The sequence below is a fragment of the Podarcis raffonei genome, chromosome 9 (assembly GCF_027172205.1).
Source record: "Podarcis raffonei isolate rPodRaf1 chromosome 9, rPodRaf1.pri, whole genome shotgun sequence".
NCBI classification, from domain to species: Eukaryota; Metazoa; Chordata; class Lepidosauria; order Squamata; family Lacertidae; genus Podarcis; species Podarcis raffonei.
Window position 1 is genome coordinate 16649145 of NC_070610.1, and position 22448 is coordinate 16671592.

The 22448-nt window shown below is 42.7% G+C and overlaps 1 protein-coding gene across 6 annotated transcripts in view; it reads right to left on the reverse strand.

Annotated features, from left to right (window-relative positions):
* PCDH7 (protocadherin 7) overlaps positions 1 to 22448 on the reverse strand; it is a 408997-nt gene that overhangs the window by 343600 nt on the left and 42949 nt on the right. The window contains exon 2 of one of the 6 annotated variants that reach the window (XM_053403359.1): positions 1184 to 1280. The exons of the other annotated variants lie outside the window; for them this stretch is intronic. Within the exon in view, the coding sequence (XP_053259334.1) occupies positions 1206 to 1280 (75 nt within the window). The 3' untranslated portion in view covers positions 1184 to 1205. The remainder of the gene's footprint in view (positions 1 to 1183; positions 1281 to 22448) is intronic. 6 annotated transcript variants of the gene reach the window in all.

Here is a 22448-nt window from a genome sequence, read left to right on the forward strand (position 1 = left end):
GTTGTCTAAGTAAGTGAGATCTAGCATGGGAATAAAGAGGCCACATGAAATTCATCGTAAGTATCAATGCATTTTATGGTAGAACTAGACACTACGGATGATGTAAGGCAAAGCCAGGAACCCATATGTTGTCCCTGCCAAATCAAAATGTGAAATATGAAAGACTTGTGTTGCAGTGCTCTCCCACCCGCCCTGCAAGTGTTCAACAATGGATGTGCTTGGGCGCCTAAAAAACTCGCACTGCAATCATATCGAATTTGCTTTACTCGCTGTTCCAGAGGCTACAGTCTTATACATGCTAAGCTGTAAATCCCATTGAATGCAATGGGTTTTGCTTCTGAGTAGACATGTATAGCCTTGGCACTGTGGGAGGGGTGTGGAAGAAGAGACATGAAGCAGCTGCTTTCAGCCTCTACATGTGTCCTCTGTAGCACCGGCTTCCAATCTCTACATCTGGCCTGTGGCTGGCTCCAGTCCACAATGTAAGTGCTCACTCCAAGTCTCTGCTTACATCCCAGGAGTGGCAAGTTGCTTTGGGTTTTGAAATCTGGTTGGGGGTTGCTTCTGGAGGAGAGTCTACTTCCATCGTTCTACCTGGAACTGAGGTCCAGGGCCGAGGGGCGTCTGGCAGTTCCCTCGCTGCGAGAAGCCAAGTTACAGGGAACCAGGCAGAGGGCCTTCTTGGTAGTGGCACCTGCTCTGTGGAACGCCCTCCCACCAGATGTCAAAGAGAAAAATAACTACCAAACTTTTAGAAGACATCTGAAGGCAGCCCTGTTTAGGGAAGCTTTTAATGTTTAATAGGTTATTGTATTTTAGTGTTCTGTTGGAAGCCACCCAGAGTGGCTGGGGAAACCCCTGCCAGATGGGCGGGGTATAAATAATAAATTATTATTAGTATTATTAGTGTCAGTGATCCCCGAGGTGAATGCATGGAGCTGCTAGAGCAGCGTTTCCCAAACTTGGGTCTCCAGCTGCTTTTGGACTACAACTCCCATCATCCCTAGCAAGACCAGTGGTCAGGGATGATGGGAATTGTAGTCCAAGTTTGGGAAACACTTTGCCAGAACAAATGTGATCCGTGTGCACACAAACCTTATAATGGAATTACTGATCCCTCATAGAAAAGACACGATGAGCCAAAGCTCTGCAAAACAGAATAGAATGCTTCTAGTATACTGGCCTCTATCTGGAGATGTGCATGGTTAGCGCCAGGGATGCAGAAGGGCTTTGATTTTTTCTCTTCCTGACAGCAACTCCTCTCTTCCTGCCCACACATCCTGCATCATAATAAAATGGGTTTTATACACCAGGGAGATTCAAAAGCATTTTGCTATGTGGCATGGGGTGGGGTGCCCTTAGGGAAGCAAATACAGTCCCTACTTAAAGCATCACAGAGCTGAACAGTGAAATGCTACATATAACTTCTCAAGAGACCAATTGACCCAGGATCGGCTGAGCAAAGACATGCTGTAGGGTTCTGCCTTGGCACAACATATGAAGCAGCCTCTTTCATGCAACAAGAGGAAGCTGGAGCAAGAAGAATATTCCCTTTAAACACCTCTAATGGTTCGTTTTAAAATGTTACAAAAATACAAATGGAAAGCAAATAGAAAGTTTTGCCTAGTGAAAGTGTTCTTAAATACCATCCTCAATATCAAGGTCAGGTTGAAAGGAAATTGAATAGATTTTAATGTAAATTGTTGTATGATCTTAATGCAAATCAATGTAAAAGAATAAACTTATTTTCAGAAGAAGAAGAGGAGGAGGAGGAGGAGGAGGAGGATCAGGCATTGCTGGGAGCAAATTATCAAAGGGTCCCCGTTTCAATAGTGCCACTGTTCTTGCTTTGCAAAGAATACCAACAAGGTCAGAGCTCCAAAGGAATGAGAATTTTCAGTTTGCATGCCTCCCCACCCCCCTTCTAAGCTAAGGTGACCCAATGGATGTGGTTTGCCCCCAAGGCTCCCATAATACCACAGCTAAATTCTGCCCCACAACGCATATCAAGCCAAGCACCACAGCTGTCCTTGAGAAGCTGGGTCCTTGAGAGGCACCTCTCCATTATCTATTGACCTTCACCAGAACAGCAGATTGTTGTTATTTTGCCTGATCGCATGGCTTAAAATACAAAACAACAGTTCAACCCCTTGGAAACATGAACATTACAGGTTGCCTCCTGCAAGCAAGACACACGGCTGGGTTTTGTTACAGAGTTTCCGAATGTGTATTTTACTAATTGCTAGCACTTGTTCTGTGCAAATGGCTGCAACTCCCAGGTTGTCCACAATCATGCCGTAGAGTTCTCTAATCCTTAAAATATCCACACAATTTACTCCCATCCCAAGAGAAACTGTAAAGCAGCTCACTTATCTACACTAAGATGGGCTTTATGCCCACTTAAGTGCCATGCGCTCCCCAAAGAATCTTGTGAATTGTAGCTAGGTGAAGTGCGGGGACTCCGCAGTTGGATACACTCCCAGCCTCTTCACAGAGCAGCAGTTCTCAGGAAATAACTATGGGCTTCTCCAGACAACCTTGTTTATTGAACATCCATCATGATTTGCTTCCACAAAGCTTGTGCGGTGGTTAGATGATGCCCAGTCATACTGATTATTCATTCTGATTTGCTTGCTTAGAGGCTAAACAACAATGAAAATTCATTCTGATTTGCTTGTATGGTGTTTATATGTCTTCCCATTAATCATTCATGCATCCCACATTCTTTGATGCATTTCCCTGTCACTTTCCTAACTGTAGAAACAACAAGTGGATTCTCTCCCCCACCCCATTGGTGCAATGTTAATTCATTGTAACTGTGCATGCCTAAATTTCCAGTATGTGCTTGAATCCCCCCTGAAAAATACTGACAGTCTGGGAAGTGACCTATGAATTAAGTTAAAAGGGTATTTAAGGTGTAAATAATCCCTAAGAAGAAGCAACCTGTATGATAGTATATATGAGTGAGAGAGAGATGGGGGGAGAGAGAGAGATCATCATCAAGAAAAGTTTTCCAAATGTCTTCAATAAAATGTCCAAATGCCCTCAAATAAGTCGTGTCTGTTCCCTAATCGAAATGCAATGTTCTCAGAGGAAAGCCATCTGGAAGCCTACACACTGTGCTACTTTAGTTGTGGAACACAGCCACTCTACCAGATGCTACTAAGGGTTCTGAGGGAGCGTCTTGGCTGCACCAAGTGGCATGCTATCTCTGAAACTGGGGGCTCAATTTTACTGCATTTGTCTCCATGAATTTGCAAACAACAACAACAAAAACGGGTTGCACAGATGTACAGTTTGCACATGCATACAAGGTTTGTTGCATGCAAAGTAGTCAGGGGGCGGGGCATTCTGCTGCCATCTCACTTCCTTGTGCATTGATTACACCCTGCATCAAGTCATCTGAGATTTGCTCTACCCACACAGCCCATCCGGTAATATAATTATAGCCTATTTCATGTGTTTTATCAAACCTGGAGGAGGGGAGCGAGATGGCAGGCATGAATCTATTCCTGATACTTTCTTCCTTTCCCTGCATTCAACTGACCACACAGAAGAACCTGTGCAGATAGCTCTTTATGTGTAGGAGGTCTTTCTTCTTCACTTTCCCATAATTTCCAACCTTGAGAAGAGAGAGACATGCCTACCAAGTCCTGTTCTGGCAAGCAATTGAATGCATGGGGAGCAGGATGACAGATCTGATTCCAACCCCACAGTACACATTCATGCTAATGCACGAACAAGACTGCGTATCTCCTCTAGAAAATAAAATATTAAGAGTGCCTACAAAAATAGAAATTTCCACCCCAAACAAACCACAAACATATATGTGCTTGAGATCGCAGCACCATAGCTGATGAGAAAAGATATATACAACCTGATCCTATGGATGCTTGCTTGGACATAAGCATCACATTGCTTGTATGAGGTCTCTGTGAAATGATGTTCAGGCGCACAGAATATCTGCCTGTTACTGTGTGAGTAAGGCATAACGAGAGGAGAAGCACAGCAGCTGAGACCATGTTTTGCATGTAGGCCCATAGTTCAGTTCCTAAAGTTTCTAGTTAAAACAGTCAGACCAAATGAAACTTTCCCTAAAGTGGAATAGGAGTAGAATCCAATGGTGGTTCCTAGCACAGATGGGTACCTCAGGCAACAACAGCCCCTGAAGCACAGCCAGAAAATGTTTTCCAGGATGAGATCCTTCTTGAGTGGAGCAGGGCTCCACTCCTAGGGTCCTCAGTGCCTTGTCAGAATGCCATTAGAGCTCTGGACCATCCCACAACACCCCCAGGTCCTCAGGAGCAACAGTGACCAGGGGTTGGGTTGAAACTTACATCTAGCAACACAGGGCTCTTTAAGCAGTTCAAGGCCTCCCATGCATTATGGCCTACCCAGAATAAGAAGGTAACTCCCAGAGGTGCTCCAGAGCTGGGTCATGTAAGAGGAAAGGGCCATCAAGGGACTCAATAAAGTCCACCTGTCTCTACCTACGCAGTGCGGGTACAACAGCTCCATAAGGTTGTCCCTTGTGGATACAGATCAAACTCTCTTGAAAGTCCTGACCCTAGGACTAAGACAATGTGCTGGTACTTTTTGCAAATTCCTCCACATCTCATGATAGTGGAAATGGACAGCAGTAGGGCTTTGCCTTGATTTGAAGCTGTGGAGAGTTTCAGGAATAGACCTCAGTAGGCTAGATTTCTGTAATGCATCTGAAGGTGTTTCATAAGTTCACGTGCTCAGCAACAAGAATAGATCAATCTGTTTGCCCACTTGTGGTGTTAAGCATCATTTGGTTATATCAAAGGCAATAAACCTGAGCAACGTGCATATTTTTTAACATTCTCAAGAGAACTGGAAAGCCATAAAATAAATGAGCTAGACTCCTCCACAAAGAGGGTTTCTTGTTAACGGGCAACAGATGGATTTTATTGCAACCATGATTTTCAGTTGGAAAATCATCCAATTATAATTTAGCATGAGATTAAAAAGGGGAACTTTGAAGGGCTTATTAGAAATCTACTAGCCAAATGCTAAATTGAGGGCAGACAGTGTCCAAGGAAGAAATAAATCCATGAATAAGGCAAAGATGGACCCAAACTGAAACCAGGAACCAAGAGCCATCGATAAATGTGAATCAACTTTGATTAAAATAAATGACTTTTGAAAATAAGCAAGTTCAGCTGGCTTATAGGAACTTTTGTCAGCAAAGTCATCAACAAATTTTGATTCTCTAGGGGCAAGAAAAAAACCCAGATACAAAATATTGCCATACAATTTTGGCATAAATAGTATCTCTAACGCTCAGGAAGATACAAAACAGTACACAACTCCCTCCTCACACTGGCAGAAAAGAAGTTAATGTTTGTGGACTTTCAAAGGCATGATCAAATTCAAAAATTCTATTGTTCATATAAACTGCTTCTGCACAGCTGTTGTGCCAAAAATCTTCTCTACCACATCAGTAATCAATGACTAAATGCACTTTTCTACGTTAGGCTTCAGGCACAGAACTCATGGAAAGCTGCACTGGTGCCTGACCTGTTGCCCTGAACAAGCTGACAGCTGGGTTTTCATCTACCATCTTGAAAGCATGCTTCATGCACCAAAATGCATATGTTTAATCAACTAAACATTATTTAATCTGTTGACAGTCCATCCTGTGACCCAGTGCTTTTCAACAGTCAATTCATATACTCATCAAGTTTCAAGTAACCAGGTGCTATGTATGTGTGTATGAACCAGCCAAAAGGTTTCAAAGCAAATACTTTAATTAATACAACAATCAGCTACAAGGTAATGGTGGTATAATGATTGAATGTTAATTAATCTAGGCTGAAGCTATGCTGGAAAGCAAAGGATTACTTCGCCATGTAGTAATGATAGATGCCCTTGTATGTAGTCAATGAGCAATTGATGACTATGTCATTGACTTTTTTGTTCATTCAGGTTATTAAAAATGCTCAAAATTTTGACTGCAGAATGATGACACAATGCATATAAAAGTGTGTGTGTGTGTGTGTGAGAGAGAGAGAGAGAGAGAAGGCATTACACCATGCTAAAATTCTTGCAGTCAGCAAAAAGTAAGGAAAGGGAGGGAAAGAATCAATATTTGCAGGAACAGCAGATCTCTTAGGCCCAGACATTCAACATGGGAACAGGCTTAAAGAACACATTCCTAAGGGGAAACAGTTCAGTAGGGTGTCTTCTCAATCCTACTAAAGTAGATGGAAATGACTGTAGCAAATCCAGGCTTTCAAGTTTGACCTTGTGAAGAGAGAAGACCAAAATCTATACAAGAACTGAATATTTATACCAGGGATGGAGACCCAGTAGCATTCCAGATATTGTTGGACTTCAGATCCCATCATTCTTGGCCACTGACCATGCTGGCAGGGGATAGTGAAACAGCATCTGGCGGGCCACAGGCTCTGCCTGCCTCCAACAGATTTTATATCACATGATATTTGGCAATACATTTCCATAAATACTTTTGCAGTTAGATCAGAAACCTTGCAAACAAGAGATTTTGTTTAATGATGAATCAGTGAGTTGGTTAGGCACTCTTGAGCTATAAGCATATGGGCTCTGACACACAGGTGTGTAAGGGTGGAGGGAGAGAATCTGCCCTTCTCTGTCGCTATGGTGGCCATAGCAGAACTCCATATATATATAAATCTGATGCCCTGGCATTCAGCACAGTTATTTCACAGGTGCAGTGAGCTCTTGTTTCCAGCTAAACGATGCCTTTGTGTCTATTTAAGAATGCTTCACAGCTTGGCCTATGTGGAAGGTGGAACATGTTCTGAACCACATTTCCTCCCTCAAGTCTAAATCTATGTGCTTGTTTTTAATTCTGGAATGCATCTGTCTCGAATGTTACCTTCCTGTGTGGGTAGCAGTGCTATGATCTCATCCATGGTCTCCGGACCTTCCACATTACTTAATGCAGATAATATGACAAACGTTTTAAGGGCATTTCCTGTATGCTGTGAAACAGGATTGCTGCTTGTGTTTTGATGCGCTTTTCCACTGCTTCGGATTATGCCAGGAACAGCTCAAATTTTAGTCTGCCAGTTTTGCACTCAAAGAGAAGAGTGGCTAGAGGTCAGGAATTGTCCATGGGGAGGGGAGATTTCCATGCACCATACCCATCTTCTCTGGACATACTTAGGAGTCATACCTTGACACCATATAATGCCAAGTCAGTTTTCCCAAGGGCCTCCTAAAATGGCCGTGGCAGAGGTTGCTTGTGTTGCTTCAGCTGAAATGACATTTGGCTTGCCAGTAATGCCCCCTCATTCTATATATATATATATATATATATATATATATATATATATATATATGTACCCTCTGTGTGTCGTCCCCCCCAACCTCTTTAAAATCCTTCATATAGAGTGTCCATAAAGTCGTGCATAAGCAAGAAAAGTAATACAGGAGTACAGTGGTACCTCGGGTTACATATGCTTCAGGTTACATACACTTCAGGTTACAGACTCCGCTAACCCAGAAATAGTGCTTCAGGTTAAGAACTTTGCTTCAGGATGAGAACAGAAATTGTGCTCCGGCGGCGCAGCGGCAGCAGGAGGCCCCATTAGCTAAAGTGGTGCTTCAGGTTAAGAACAGTTTCAGGTTAAGAACAGACCTCCAAAACGAATTAAGTACTTAACCCGAGGTACCACTGTATTACTAGTCCCTACATTCTAAAATCCTCCTCTCCAGCCCATTCTCAGAAAAAAACAAAAACACAAACAGATGCAGGTGCAGCTGCATTGAGGAAGCAACGTATCAGCTGCTTTGTCTCACCCTTGAAAGCTGAGATTTCACACAAGGAAGCCAGGCCTGATCCAAGTTGCTGTGCCACCTTATGCACCGCTTCTTCCATGGAGTAGCTTCCCATGGAGAATTATTAGGATGCACGAACCAGCCCACTTTAGTACTATTATTTACGGTTCAAGGTCACAAACCTAGACTGCTATGCTGCAGGTTCTTAATGGCATTGCTAGACACAATGCTGAGCATTTATATGGAACGTTTCAAGTGCTCAGTGTTCAAGTGTTCAGCTTATAAAGTACATGTTTACAATAACCACTCTGTATGGCAGCCTAAAATTATTGTTTCCTTATTATCTTTCATATTACTGGGTGGGAGGAGAAAGTTGATGAAGGGAGCAGCTTGCTTAAGGCAATTCAAAGAGTTTACAACGAAACTGGATTTGAACAGGCAACTTTCATCGATATTACACTAGCTCTTAATGCTGCTCTGAATTTTGTGGGACTTCTTACATGTTCAATATGCTTAGGATCACATACTACAGTAGTAGAGCGCACACATCTCATGTTTCCAACTAGTTCTGTTTCATTTATTGCTAGCTCTGTAGCTAGTTAGCTATTTATTTAATGACGTTTCTGCATCAGTTGCTTTCTTTACAACCTACAGTGCTCAAAGTTACGGTTGTATATGCAAAAACATATCAAAGACAGAAGGAAGGAATTAAAAACATTTTTAAAAAATTAATTAATTTTTTAAAAAAAGTATATCAATAAAGCAGCATAAAACTGATCATGATAATTAGCTGTCACTTTTGTGAACATATTTTTCTTTTAAGGCTGAAATGCTATATGTACCTATATGAGAGAAAGTGTCGTTGTCCTAAACAGGGCCTACTTTTGAGTAAATACACATAGTATTGCACTGTTAAGCTGGCAAGGAAAAGTAAATGTCAGAAGGGGGGGGGGAGAGAGCAGATGGAAAGCTGCCACAACTAAAATGGCACACTTCTGTGGTTCATGAATAGCTCAGTTGGTTTGAGTGGGTGCTGAGACCACCAAGCTTGCAGGTTTGATCCCTTTATGGGACAGCCACATATTCCTGCATTGCAGGGGGTTGGACTAGATGATCCTCAGGGTCCCGTCCCACTCTACAAGTCAATGATTCAACAATTCAATGTCACAGCGAAAGAACAAACACACAGCAAGGTGTCTCTAGAAGATCTCAGCACATAGTGAGGTATATTTTGAAGAAAACATCCCATATGGTATAGAGAATCAATTATCTTTCTATTTGAGGAAATTTATATCTCATACTTTCACTAGTGGTTAGATGACCTACGCTGGGGAACCTCAGGCCCAGGGGCCAAGCCTCTCTGCTCTCTGTTTTCTCTTTAGAGCTCTCCTCAGTCTAGAAGTTCCTCCTCAGCCATCCACCCTCTCTATAGGCTATGCCCCTCATTGGCTTTGTCTCACACACACCTTGAATGCCTTTGCCTGCCTAGAAAATATATATATATATATATATATATATATATATATATATATATATATGAACTCAGATAATGACTACTGGTTGCCAAGATTGAGGATACCGGGTGGTGAGTGTGCATAGAAACTGGCCTACTTTACATATCTCCACCCACTTTGCCCCTGGCCCCACTCACAATTGGTTGGTTTTGACCTGTAAGTGCTGGTTTTGACCTAGGTTAAAGGTAAAGGTACCCCTGCCCGTACGGGCCAGTCTTGCCAGACTCTAGGGTCGTGCACTCATCTCACTCTATAGGCCAGGAGCCAGCGTTGTCTGGAGACACTTCCGGGTCACGTGGCCAGTGTGACAAAGCTGCATCTGGCGAGCCAGCGCAGCACACGGAACGCCGTTTACCTTCCCGCTGGTAAGCGGTCCCTATTTATCTACTTGCACCCGGAGGTGCTTTCGAACTGCTAGGTTGGCAGGCGCTGGGACCGAACGACGGGAGCGCACCCCGCTGCGGGGATTCGAACCGCCGACCATGCGATCGGCAAGTCCTAGGCACTGAGGTTTTACCCACAGCGCTATCCGCATCCCCTACAAAGTCTTAAATGGCTCAGGACCGCAATACTTGAAGGACCACCTCTCCCCATATAAACTGTCCTGGACTTTGCGTTTATCATGTGGGGCCCTTTTCATGTGCCTCATGACATCTGGAGGGCACCAACAAAAGAATGGGCCTTTTCTGCAGTGGCTCCCCATTTGTGGAATGCTCTTCCCAGGGAGGTTTGCCTTGTGCTTTCATTGTATATACAGTGGTACCTCGGGTTACATATGCTTCAGGTTACATACGCTTCAGGTTACAGACTCCGCTAACCCAGAAATAGTGCTTCAGGTTAAGAACTTTGCTTCAGGATGAGAACAGAATCATGCTCCAGCGGCTTTAGCAGCAGGAGGCCCCATAAGCTAAAGTGGTGCTTCAGGTTAAGAACATTTTCAGGTTAAGTATGGACCTCCGGAATGAATTAAGTACTTAACCAAAGGTACTACTGTATATTAGGCGCCAGGTGGAAATATTCCTCTTCAACCACACCTTTGGCTGATTAATATTCCACAGCCTTTTAAATGTGTCTGTGGGAGGGGGGATTACTGCTTTGCTGTTTGGTTTTACTTACTTACTTGTTTTTATCCTGCATTTTATTCTGTGAACCACCCTAAGAGATATTATGATGTAGGGCAATATATCATTCATTCAATCAATTAATCAATCAATCAACATGGCTCCTAGAATGTTGCCCAGAAGGCATTGTGGGTCTCAGTCTGGAAAGCGTTCTCCATGCTTGACAGGCCTCTGAGGTGAGCACCAACACTACGAAATAGGCCTACCGCTCAACTGGTAGCCAGTGCAGCTGGCCCAAACATTGAAGCCGTATGCTACCTCCTCCCAGTTTCTCTTTAGGGGATGCTACATTCTGTCAAAGCTGCAGCTTCCAAACTGTCTTCAAGGCACAGCCCAACAGAGGACTGTGCTGCAAGCATTCTCTGGATTGCTTGGAAATGAAACTTTGCCACCATATCCCAAAGGAAAATGAGGTGCTGGAGGCAAGCACAACTACATTTGCTCCATACTAATGAGAAGCTGGGAGTCCACAGTAAGCCGCAATGTCCTTAAATGCCACTGCAGCCAGCATCACCCACAATGCTCCCTTTAAAAGCATGCTAGCTAGCTATTTTCTGTGCTCGGAAAACATTCCTGGCTGCTTTTCTGCTATGATCTGGAACTCTAAATGTTTCCTTAAAATGACAGTGATTTATACAAAGCCGTCACCTAGCCCCCACTGAAGTGAAAACAAGAAAGCTGATGTTACAGGCCAAGATTGCCAAATGGAAAGTGACACAAATGTATATATTTTTTGAAATGCAATTGCATAAAGAAGTGCTGTGTCAATTTTCTTACCTATTTTATCAAGGAGCCTAAGTGGCTAACTTATAACCAGCCCGGAATTGTATCTGCCACTGTAATTTGTTGCTATGTAAGGTCTTCATTGCACACACTCAAGGTCACAGGAGATTGCCAGGGAAGTGATTTTTCAGAGAAGTGCATTATTCATGGAACTAAATGATTTGTAAATGTATTTAAAAACACGCTAGGAAGCAGCAGTAACAGCAGCAGCAGCAAGAAGAAGGGGATGATGCATTTATCGCTTCCAGACACTGTAAAGTATTACCTACCACCTCATGGGCATAGGATTTTGAAATTGTTAATGTCCAAACATCCTCTGATTCCTAATCTAAAAGCAACACTGTATCATCTATTGATTGGGTATGAAGAGCTCTGAGAGATTCTGAGGGTCTTTTATAAGACGTACTTTTGAATGCCACCTAAACCTAGATACACCCCATCCACAGCTGTTGTTTTTTTAAGGAGGAACCTGGAAATCATCATCTGAGCATGCCCTAATCTTTTGTAAACCTTTGTAATCAGAGAGAGAAGCTGGTCTAGGAACTCCTGAGCTCAGCCAGTATCCTCCACAATTCTCTGTTCCTGAGCTTCCTCTATACAATTGCCCTTAGCTTCACTGGCAGAGACTTGGCCTAATTATGTGTTTGGCACTCCTGGCTACGTGCCCGTTCTTGTACCGCAGAGAAACTGGAACTTCAGGAGATTCCAGACAAGGGTATTGCTGTGATAAAAGAGGACTGACTTAGCCTGGCTCCTCAGCTTTGAGTGCTTATTTTCTACACTCCCACTTTCAGAGAGATCCACCTGGTAAAAAAAAATCTTGCCTCTGTGCTTGGACAGGTCCTAAGGAAGAAAAGGTGTCTCCCTCTACATTTGAATTCCCACTGCAATATTTCCCTTTCCCCTTCTCTCCACACGCCATCTCTAGGACAGGCTACTTCAGGGGTAAGGGCCCTTTCCCAGCTGAGAGCCCATTTTGACAGTTCCCCCGCCAATTGCAGGCCATATTGGAAGAAAGGCAGGGCCACCCACCTGTCAATCAATAAGTAAATTTGATTGCTGTGTAATGCCCCTTTGTGGGCATGGCTCGAGCTCTCCAAAAGTGGTTGGGTGACAATTCCCATAATTCCTCACTACTGGTCATGCTGGTTGGGGCTTATGGGAATTGGAGTCAAGCAATATCTTGAGAGCACCAAGTTGGCAGTGCAGCACACCATACAATCCAGTCGGTGACTATTATGTGTAGAACATGGAAAACTGTGGTTTGGGTGAATGAAGGATTTCCTCTCCCCCCCCCCCCATTTTTATAGAATCCAGTGGAGCAGTTGTACTCCATTAAGGCGGACAAGGGAAATGACTTGTGGGAGACCGTAGAATAAGAGTAACACAGAATATATTATTTAAAGAATATAGATGTACAATTTTAGTGGTGGCTTTTTTTTCCCCTTGGAGGGAAAAGTATGCTGAAGTTTCTTCCACACATTTTCAGGTCTTTAATCAAAGAGAAATGCAACAGTCCCTAACAAGGGGAAAAAAACCTTATTTGATATTCCTTTGTTTTATAAATATAGCGTGATGTACTGGTTTAATTAAACTCTGCTGAATTATCATATGAATTTTATGTGCAGGCAAATAATTGCCTTTTTATTCTCTACAAACATTTTGTTTATGGAAATGGATTTTATGATCCTTAATGTGAGATTTAAAAAAGAAAGGAAAAGAGAAGTCTTAATTATTTTAACTTTGGATACCTAGAATTACTTTTAAAATAATTCTAAGAATGATTACAGAAATGCCATGTTTTCAACAGACATTGTTCACTCTGAAATGATGGCACTGGGCCAAACTGTGCATAGTGCTTTAATTGCATGCCTATAAATGTCAATTTATTTTAAATGTTGAAATACACCGAGGCAGGGAAAATATATGGATGTAGTTACGGGATCCTTGCTTATTTTAGAGTCAAAATCACAAGGGAGCTTGATACAGTACAGAACACAATCCATCCCCTACTGCAGTCAGAGGCATAAGTCCTAGAGCATTTTAATAAAAGGGTTTCTCAGTCCAATTGATTTCATTTAAGTGTCATTTCATTTAAGTGTCATTGTGTGTAGGGCCACAGCTTTCAAATCATCACCACATCTCACACTGTTATCAATTCTCAATTAAGAATGTTCAACTGGGTCAAAAACCATTGGTGAGGACCACTACAAATGTTGAGTGAGTGCACCTATGAAGAAGTCCTAACATTTGTCAAGAGCATGCCACTTTGTTGGGGATGATAATGCACCACTAACTGGCAGTCCTTCCCACTGTTGTTTAGTCTTTTAGTCGTGTCCGACTCTTTGTGACCCCATAGACCAGAGCACGCCAGGCACTCCTGTCTTCCACTGCCTCCCATAGCTTGGTCAAACTCATGTTAGTAGCTTCGAGAACACTGTCCAACCATCTCATCCTCTGTCGTCCCCTTCTCCTTGTGCTTCCCATACTTTCTCCCAAACAACCTGAATATATGTCAGTGCCCCAAGGGAAAGCAAAAGACAATCCCGTGCCAGCGAGGTCATGTAAATAGCAACTATAGACACAAACCTAAGAGAACACTGCTATTCTATATTTTGTGTTGTGTGTTTGCTTTTAGCATTTTAAAATTGTAAACTAGCAGAGAGGCAGCATGCAAACCAGGGATGGGAAACTTCTGACTCAGAGGCCAAATGCAGTCTTCCAGGCTGCTGTATCTGGCCCTCAGGACTTTCTCTCCCCACAACCCATATCCATCACACGTCCTCTTTTAACCCTCCTTGGGTGTTTTTGCTTGCCTGCAAAGTGGTTTTGAACTCTGGTGAAGCTTCTTGCTTCCATTGATGGAAGATATAGGAGGGATATGCGAACATGTGTAGAAACTTGTGTACTGCACAAAAGTAAAATTCACATCCATTGCTCTTCCCACTTCTGTTTCCGGCCCCACTCACCCACCACTGCCCCTGGTCCTCAGGCTCTAAAAGATTACCCATCCCTGATGTGAACTAACAAATGTTGGCCTAGAAGACATCTGAAGACATTTTGTTGGGAGCCACCCAGAGTGGCTGGGGAAACCCAGCCAGATGGGTGGGCTATTATTATTATCATTATTATTATTATTATTATTATTATTATTATTATTATTATAGCAGCCTGGCCTCTGCTAATGAGCACCATTGTGTAATCATGCCCACTGTTTTCAAATGGTGGCAGAAAGAAACCTGTGGGCAAAAGGTCCTGAGTGTTCAATCTACACTGCGGACTTATCCAGGTCAGTTAAACAAGGGATGGGGAACATGTGTGTCTCCATATATTCCTGGGCCATTGAGCATCCCTGAATTAATCTAGGAGCAGCTCACTAGGTGGGATGGAGCTGCCAGCTTCCTTGCAGGTCACTGTTGCTTACTGGGAAGGCATGGCAGCAGCAAGTGCACCAGCAGAGCCAATATGGCACTCTTGCTGGCTCATTTGTACAGCACCAACCTCCCTGCTACCTTGAGCATCACCACCTTCCAGGTAAGCAACTGCAACCCACCTGCCAGGAAGGTAGCGCAGGAGCTCCTTCCCACATGGTGAGCCACTTTTGAGTTAGACTGTCATGGTTTACTCCACCTTCAGATCCTGGGAACTGTGCTTTGGGTGCTGAGATCTCTCTGTTAGAAATCCACAAAGTTATACTGCCTTTCAGGTTCCCTGTGGGAGATGGGATGGTTGTAAAACTAGTTTCGCTTCTTCTAATTGCAAGCACAGGCAGTGAGTACTGACAGCAATAAGGCACTGAGAAACAAGAGGGAAATATGAAAAGAGGGCAATTCTTGAGGTTTGCAGGAGTGTTTAGTGTTTTATTAACCAAGTACCCCTTCTCCAAACATGCTTAGTAGCTGAATCTAGGGTGCCTGGGACATGGGCACTCAGAGAAATGGAGTGTCTGTCACATGACCCTCATGTATATGACTTGATGGTGGCAGGTAGTTTCACAGGTAAAATTCAAAAGATAGCCAATCAGTTGGAAAAACATTTCAAACTGAAAGACCTAGGACAAATAAGTCACTATTTAGTGGTGCAAATATGCAGAGAAGCAGATGGAAGTTTCTTAATATGCCAAGAGCAAAAGATTAAAGGTCTGCTTGAACAGCTAGAAATGCAGGATTGTAATGCTGTGCAAACCCCTATGACTGTAGATTTTCAAAAGACTGAAAGTGATGTTTTGTTTGATCAACCAGATTTATACCAATCGGTAATAGGATCTCTTCTGTACCTGAGCCAATGGTCAAGGCCTGATATTTCATTTTGTGTAGGTATTCTAAGCAGAAAAGTAACTAAGCCTAGTATACTTAATTGGGCTGCTCTGAAGCGAATACTGAGATACCTGAAGGGTACACAGAATAAGTGTATAAAGTTATCTGCATCTAATTCAAGTGATTTGCAGGTGTTTGTGGACAATGACTTCACAAATTGTCCATCCACGAGAAAAGCAATCAGCGGTCTAGTGGTCATGTTTAGAAATTCACTAATTGGTTAGAAATCCAAAAAGCAAGGTTTTGTTGCCACATCTACGTGTGAGGCAGAATTTTCTGCATTATTTGAAGCGTGTAACAAAGTCACATGACAGTGTCTTCCTGTTTGAATACCTTACAGCTCGTCACATTCTAGAAAGCAGCATGGCTGGCTATAAGGATGCGCTGCAACATTTTATTTTTCCAGGTTCCATTTATAAGTCTGGAGTGCAGACACAGTCTAAACTTAGTATATTCTACACAGGTAGGCAGGGCATAACTATGTCCCTCAGAAGCATGTTGTGATTTGAGGCTGTGTTGAACTAGCAATTACAAAAAAAACGAAACGTATATTCTTTGGTCTTCTGTCTTACAATTATTAAGTCAGCTTCATCACTGGGGCGCTGAGCAGAAAGGCTTATGCAAGGTGGTGCTTTCCTCGATGAGTGCACACATGGTTTAAATAGATGTACTTGATTCACTCAATTTGTTTTAAGCCAAAGAGTGAAAAAGAATCTTTGACAAAACTGTCATCTTTAAAACACAGTGATATTTCATCCCCTCTACACTATTTAGATTGCCTGGAACTGAAATGCTTCCAGAAACCACCGTGTCCAATTTTTCAAAACTGTCATTTCCTAGCAAATCTGCTTAAGCAAAATACTTATGCTGTTAGAAAACAGGAAGGAAAACCCTATATTATAGAAAGCATTTCTTTTTTCCCCTTCTTTTTTCATTTGTAGGTCAGGGTAGCATCCAAGCATGCAAAATGTCAGGAACATACTACAATAAATTGAAAGCTGACAAAGACAGATTGGTTCACGTCCATAAATCCTCTACACCTATGATTAGTTTGCAAAGGTATAGTTTGGCTGAAATCCAACGGGTTCCCCCACTGCTCACATAATAATCATATAATCAAGATTTTCTTTTGTGTGGGAAACCATGAAACTCAGTAAGACTTGTTCAGCTGAAAAGGTAGATGGAACAAAATGGTGACCAATCGTCTCCCAATTTTTTCATGCACACACAAACATAAGAACATCCTATTGGACTAAGCCAATAGCCGATCTAGTCCATCACCCTGTTCTTACAGTGGCCAATCAGATTCCTATGGGAAGTCCACAAGCAGGAACTGAACGCAGCCCCTTTCCCCTCCCTTCATGCAAGATAACATACTTCAAGTGGGAAAGTAGAGCTGAAATTAATGAAGGCTTTGAGGACTATTCACAACTGGTCCTATACATCTCTGTTAGCTTGTGAGAAAATGCAGTAAGACAGTAAAGTTAATTCTCCCTTAGGGCTACAAAAGGGTTTGGTGTGGACCTGTATCAAGAAATGTAATACAGAATTTCATCTAGTCATCTCAAGTTTATGCAAGAGAAACGAGAGAATACAGTTACCACTGTTGCTTTGAAATGCCCGTCAAGCCAGTTGCTAGTCCTGGTGCACAATTCAGATCCCAATTCTCTGCTGTCCCATTACCCCTAACTCCGTCACACCTCGGCTGTGCAAAAATCAATACACTAGAATGTCACGGCACTCTGATGGCTCACAAAAGCCTTGCTACACATTTATTAGACAAAGATTTTATATTACTTCAGAGTCGAAGCGTATCAAGATAAAAAAAAGAAAAATCAATTCCAAGTCATTTCCTAGGCAGGAAATCGCCCTGGAAAAATAGCAAGGCTCCATTCAAGTTGGCAACCAATATAAGGACCAATACAAAGGGGGTTAAAAGTTGCTCGAATTCTTTATATGGGGGAGGGAGAGTAAGACACCCCAGATTTGCCAGTGCCTTAAATTGTCCTTTCTCTGAGCAATCGGGTTCCTAATTCTACCTTCTCACCCACCCTGAGGAGCAGCACAGTAGGACAACTTAAGATGGTTGTGGACATTCATGAGGACTGCTGTCATCCAGTGTCACTGCAATGAACAGCAAAGCCCCAAATCTCTCACCCTTCAAGTTTTTTTCTCCATTCGGTAGAAAGGAGTGAAGCATGCATGTACTTTGGCTTAGTACACAAGAGGAAGCAGAGGTGCTAAAGTTGTCTAGCTCTGGAAAAGAGACTCCACACCTGGATTCTAGGCCTCTCTTCCCTTTCCCGTGAAGTTCTAAGCATCCTTGCAGACAGTGCACATACGTTTTTACTGCCTTTTGATTGTGCATGTCTCCACACTGGAATACAACATAAAAATAGGGTGGCTTTGGATTTTGAGCATGTCGACTTGCTCTGAGTCTGTGTTGGAGTCCCATGCCAGGTACACAAGAGCTAATGGGATTCTGCCTCTATGCTGCTCAGTCTTTATTCAGGTGTTCTGATTTCATGTAAAGACAGCATTGGTGGAATAAGCACACTGAACTCCACCTCTCTGCATTGCTATGTGTGCCATTCTTCATGAGTTGGAAGGTGAAGTCTGAAGTAGGAAGCCTTCTCTACTCGAATGAGATAAATAACAGGCTGCATAAAAAATAAGCAGTATCTTCTAACTGATTCTAAGCTGATTAAATACCTTTTCAGGCATGCTCTTCTGCAAACATTACACACAAGTGGGGAGAAGTGTGTCAAGCTCCATTGCCATTTCACTATGCCTGTCGCTCTCCCAGATTCGGAGGGTGATGTTTGAAATGCGAAACATCCTCTACCCGCGAAGACTCCCCATGTGGTTTAGAAACCTGGTTTTGCAGGGTTCTGCACTGATTATTAGAAACAACAAGAAATTCGGCATGGCAAAATTAACTGGGAAGCTCAGAAATCAGGAAGAGAATAACTTTTTAAAAGAATGGGAAAAGTTTATTATTTATTTACGAGACCACTGCAAGCAGGTTAAAACATTGGCGGGATTTTAACCACACTTGTAAAGTAACAGAAAGTATGGATAATTTAAAAGTTGTATTGATATGCAGTTGTAAATATTATCATCAGGACCCATGGAAGGGATGGGGGAAGTCAGAAGATTCAGAGTAATCTCAATATTTGGATTTTGAATTGTTTTTTGTTGTATGTTTACACTTTTTAAAATCAAATAAAAAAATAATGGGGGGGGGGGGAGAAACACCAAGAAATTAAGTCCATCTACGTCAGGATCATTCTTTTGGGAATGACAATTGGTAGACTCCCCATAGTATAATTAGTTGGGAAATACCAGAAATGTGAGGAAAAACAACTCTCATAAAGAAATTGTGCAACACGTTTCCAGCAATTCAAGGCTTTTGAAAGCAGGAGTATTTAACTGTAGCATAATCTTCTGCCTTTCAACCAGATCAACATACAAAAACATATAAACTGATCATCAGCATTCTCTACAGGATTTTCGTGGCCCAATCTCACTCCAAAAATGCACAAAATTTTATATGTTTGTGTCATGTGCAAATTTCTATCTTCTTTTGCAAGTGGGGTAGAAATAAAACATAAATCAGGGGCCACACACACACAATAAGATGCCTGACACACATAAAGGTAAAGCTTTCCAATACTGTAGCTGTATTTCCATACCAAAAAAGGCTTCACCTTTTGTGTTTCTGCTAGTCACATAAGCTGTTAAAATCGCAAAAGCCGATGCCAAGACTAAACTGGGGAGCGGGGCGCTCAGGTTTCATGAGTTGTAAACCAATTACGTTATTGTAGGGCTTTCATCGACCAATCTTAGGCTGACAATACTATATTCGGTGCGAAATCAGACATGGTATTTCAGATAGTGCTGCTGGAATCAAGAGATTTAGATTTACAGGAACCAAGGTTCAGACAGCCGGATGAATTTCAAGATTAAATTGTTCAAAAGCAAGTAGTGTATAGTGTATTCTAAGAGCATTTGTTGTGGTTATTTCTTATTTATAACTCATTATAACTACAGCAATGTTATCAGCACAGGCCAAATGACCATCCCTCTCTCCTCTCTCTCTCTCTCTCTTTCTCTCTCTCTCTCTCGGATTTGTGATTTTGACATGACTATATGCATTCAAGTGTTTATACAAGCATCGACTCACTCCTATTTCCGCCACACACACCCATGGCTAGGAAAGCAGTTAATCACCGCCATGTCACTGCGGCAATTAATTTAACAACTCCCAAATGCATTGCTCCCATCAAAAAAATCCCTCAGCACACCAAAGGCCTGGACAACTGCTGGACTATGCTGCAAAACTACTTTATCTCAGTCTACCCCCACATACCAGCAATGTTAGTACTGGACCACTTTGCAAAACTGATGAAATCCATGCTTTCTCAATCACAATACTCATTTCTTTGGGCTGCAATATGGATATACTAATAATGGGTTTTATTTGCATTTGCATCAGCAGGGTATTAGGGTAACTGATTTTTAAATTTTGCATACAAACAACAACAACAAATATTCATATGAAAGTAATCTAGAAAGAGCATTAACTATTGTCTTTGCTGCTATCTTATCCTTTGGCGGTGGACGATGACAAACCTAGACAGCATCTTAAAAAGCAGAGACATCACATTGCCAACAAAGGTCCGTATAGTAAAAGCTATGGTATTCCCAGTAGTGATATATGGAAGTGAGAGCTGGACCATAAAGAAGGCTGATCGCCAAAGAATTGGTGCTTTTGAATTAAGGTGCTGCAGGAGACTCTTGAGAGTCCCATGGACTGCAAGAAGATCAAACCTATCCATTCTGAAGGAAATCAGCCCTGAGTGCTCACTGGAAGGATAGATCGTGAAGCTGAGGCTCTAATACTTTGGCCACCTCATGAGAAGAGAAGACTCCCTGGAGAAAACCCTGATGTTGGGAAAGATTGAGGGCCCCTCAAGATATCCTTCTATCCATTGCTAATGCACTATTATTGCATCAGTGACCTGTTGCTAGGCTTTTGAAGGATTGAAGGAGAAGGCAGAGCACGAGATGGTTGGACAGTGTTCTCAAAGTTGCCAACAGGAGTTTGACCAAACTGTGGGAGGCAGTGGAAGACAGGAGTGCCTGGAGTGCTCTGGTCCATGGGGTCACGAAGAGTCAGACACGACTAAACAACAACAAGCTGCCACCCAGTCACAGCTACACTAAAAACTTGAATTTTTCCATTTTCTTTGGGACACTATCACTTCTCCACCAACACAAAAACACACACACCTACCACCTAGTCCATTATCCTTCTATGACTCTGAATATCTCTCTAATACTCATCAATCACAGTTATGAGGGCCCCTCAAGATATCCTTCTATCCATTGCTAATGCACTATTATTGCATCAGTGACCTGTTGCTAGGCTTGCCACCTGTCCCTGGGGGGAAATTATTTATTTATTTTTGTGAAACGTGTCACCTACCCTGTTTGAACTTCAAACTGGACGCCTTTCTTCATATATTTGAGCTCATCCTCCTCCTAAAAACTGTGTAGGCAGAGGGTGGGTCCATGAGGAGGCAACCCGAAAGTGCACCAGGTAAAGTGATTTTTTTAGCCCTGCAATTCCCTGCCCCCCCGACCTGTCCTATATTTTGCCCAACCTGTCCTTTATTTTGCCTGATCAAAAGTAGCAACTTTACCTGTTGCAGAATACACCTGCAGAACAATCGTTTGGATTGGGCCTGGAAGGTGGGAGCAGGCTTATAACGCACAAAACAATGGTTTCAAACGGAGCCTGCATTTTTGTTAAGGAACTTCCTTTAAAAAAATAAATATCACAGTCTGCACACACACACACACACCCACACCCACACCTTTGTTGCTTCTGGGCTTAGTACAGTAGCACCTCATTTATCCCCCATTTGGCAGCCTTGGGACTCTACCCTATAGGTTTCTGAAGTAAGAAACAAACACATGCCATTTGTAAGCCATTTAATTATTCAAGTGCTGTGGACACTTGAACACATGGGACTTTGGACCAGGTCTCCATAACATTTCCTTTAAATTTCGTTTTATTTCTTCATGTCACAGTACTAATCTCTCTCTCTCTCTCTCTCTCTCTCTCTCTCTCTCTCTCTCTGTGTGTGTGTGTGTGTGTGTGTATTTGTAAACATTTCCTCAATATAATTTAAGAACAGCTAACTCTGTGTTGGTTTTTGCCTCAAATATATATATATAAGGCTGACATGAAAGCTGATTTAAAATCTCCCCTTAGATGAGGTGACATTTAGAGACTTCAGCTTTCGCTACTTGTCGTCCCCCCCCCCCTTTGTTCCAGCATACCTCGAGGGCACACAAACATTATAAGATTAGATGTTGAAACGTTAGGCAGAAGTCCAAAATATTTCCATCAAGTCTAACTAATGAACAATGTTAATGAACAATGATACTTAGCATTTGTATAGCATTTTGCATGCATTAGCTCAGTATTCCCTACACAAGTTATTATTGTCTCCGTGTTGCATATGGCAGGCTGAGGCTCAGGCAAAGATAAAAAGAGATGGATGAGACCGAAAGGTTCATGTATTCTAGTATCCCATTTCCAACAGGGCCAGTCACCACTGGCGGAGGAAGAGGAGTGGGGGGGGAGTGCACTGCCCCCAGCAGCACAATCCCGGTGGGGTGCCATGGCGGCTGCCTCCCCGCCCGCACTGGGTGCCATGCCCCCATAGGCAGTGTGCCACGCCCCCGGGATGCACACCACACCCCCGGGACGCATGCCAGCCCCACCCCCGCCTGCTCTCTGCCCCCCGGTGCTGGAGCATGAAGCTCCACCACAGCCAGCCACATGCTTGAATAAAGCCCATTAGCTGAATGAAGCTCAGTTTGAAAACCCCTGTTCTATCAAAAATGAA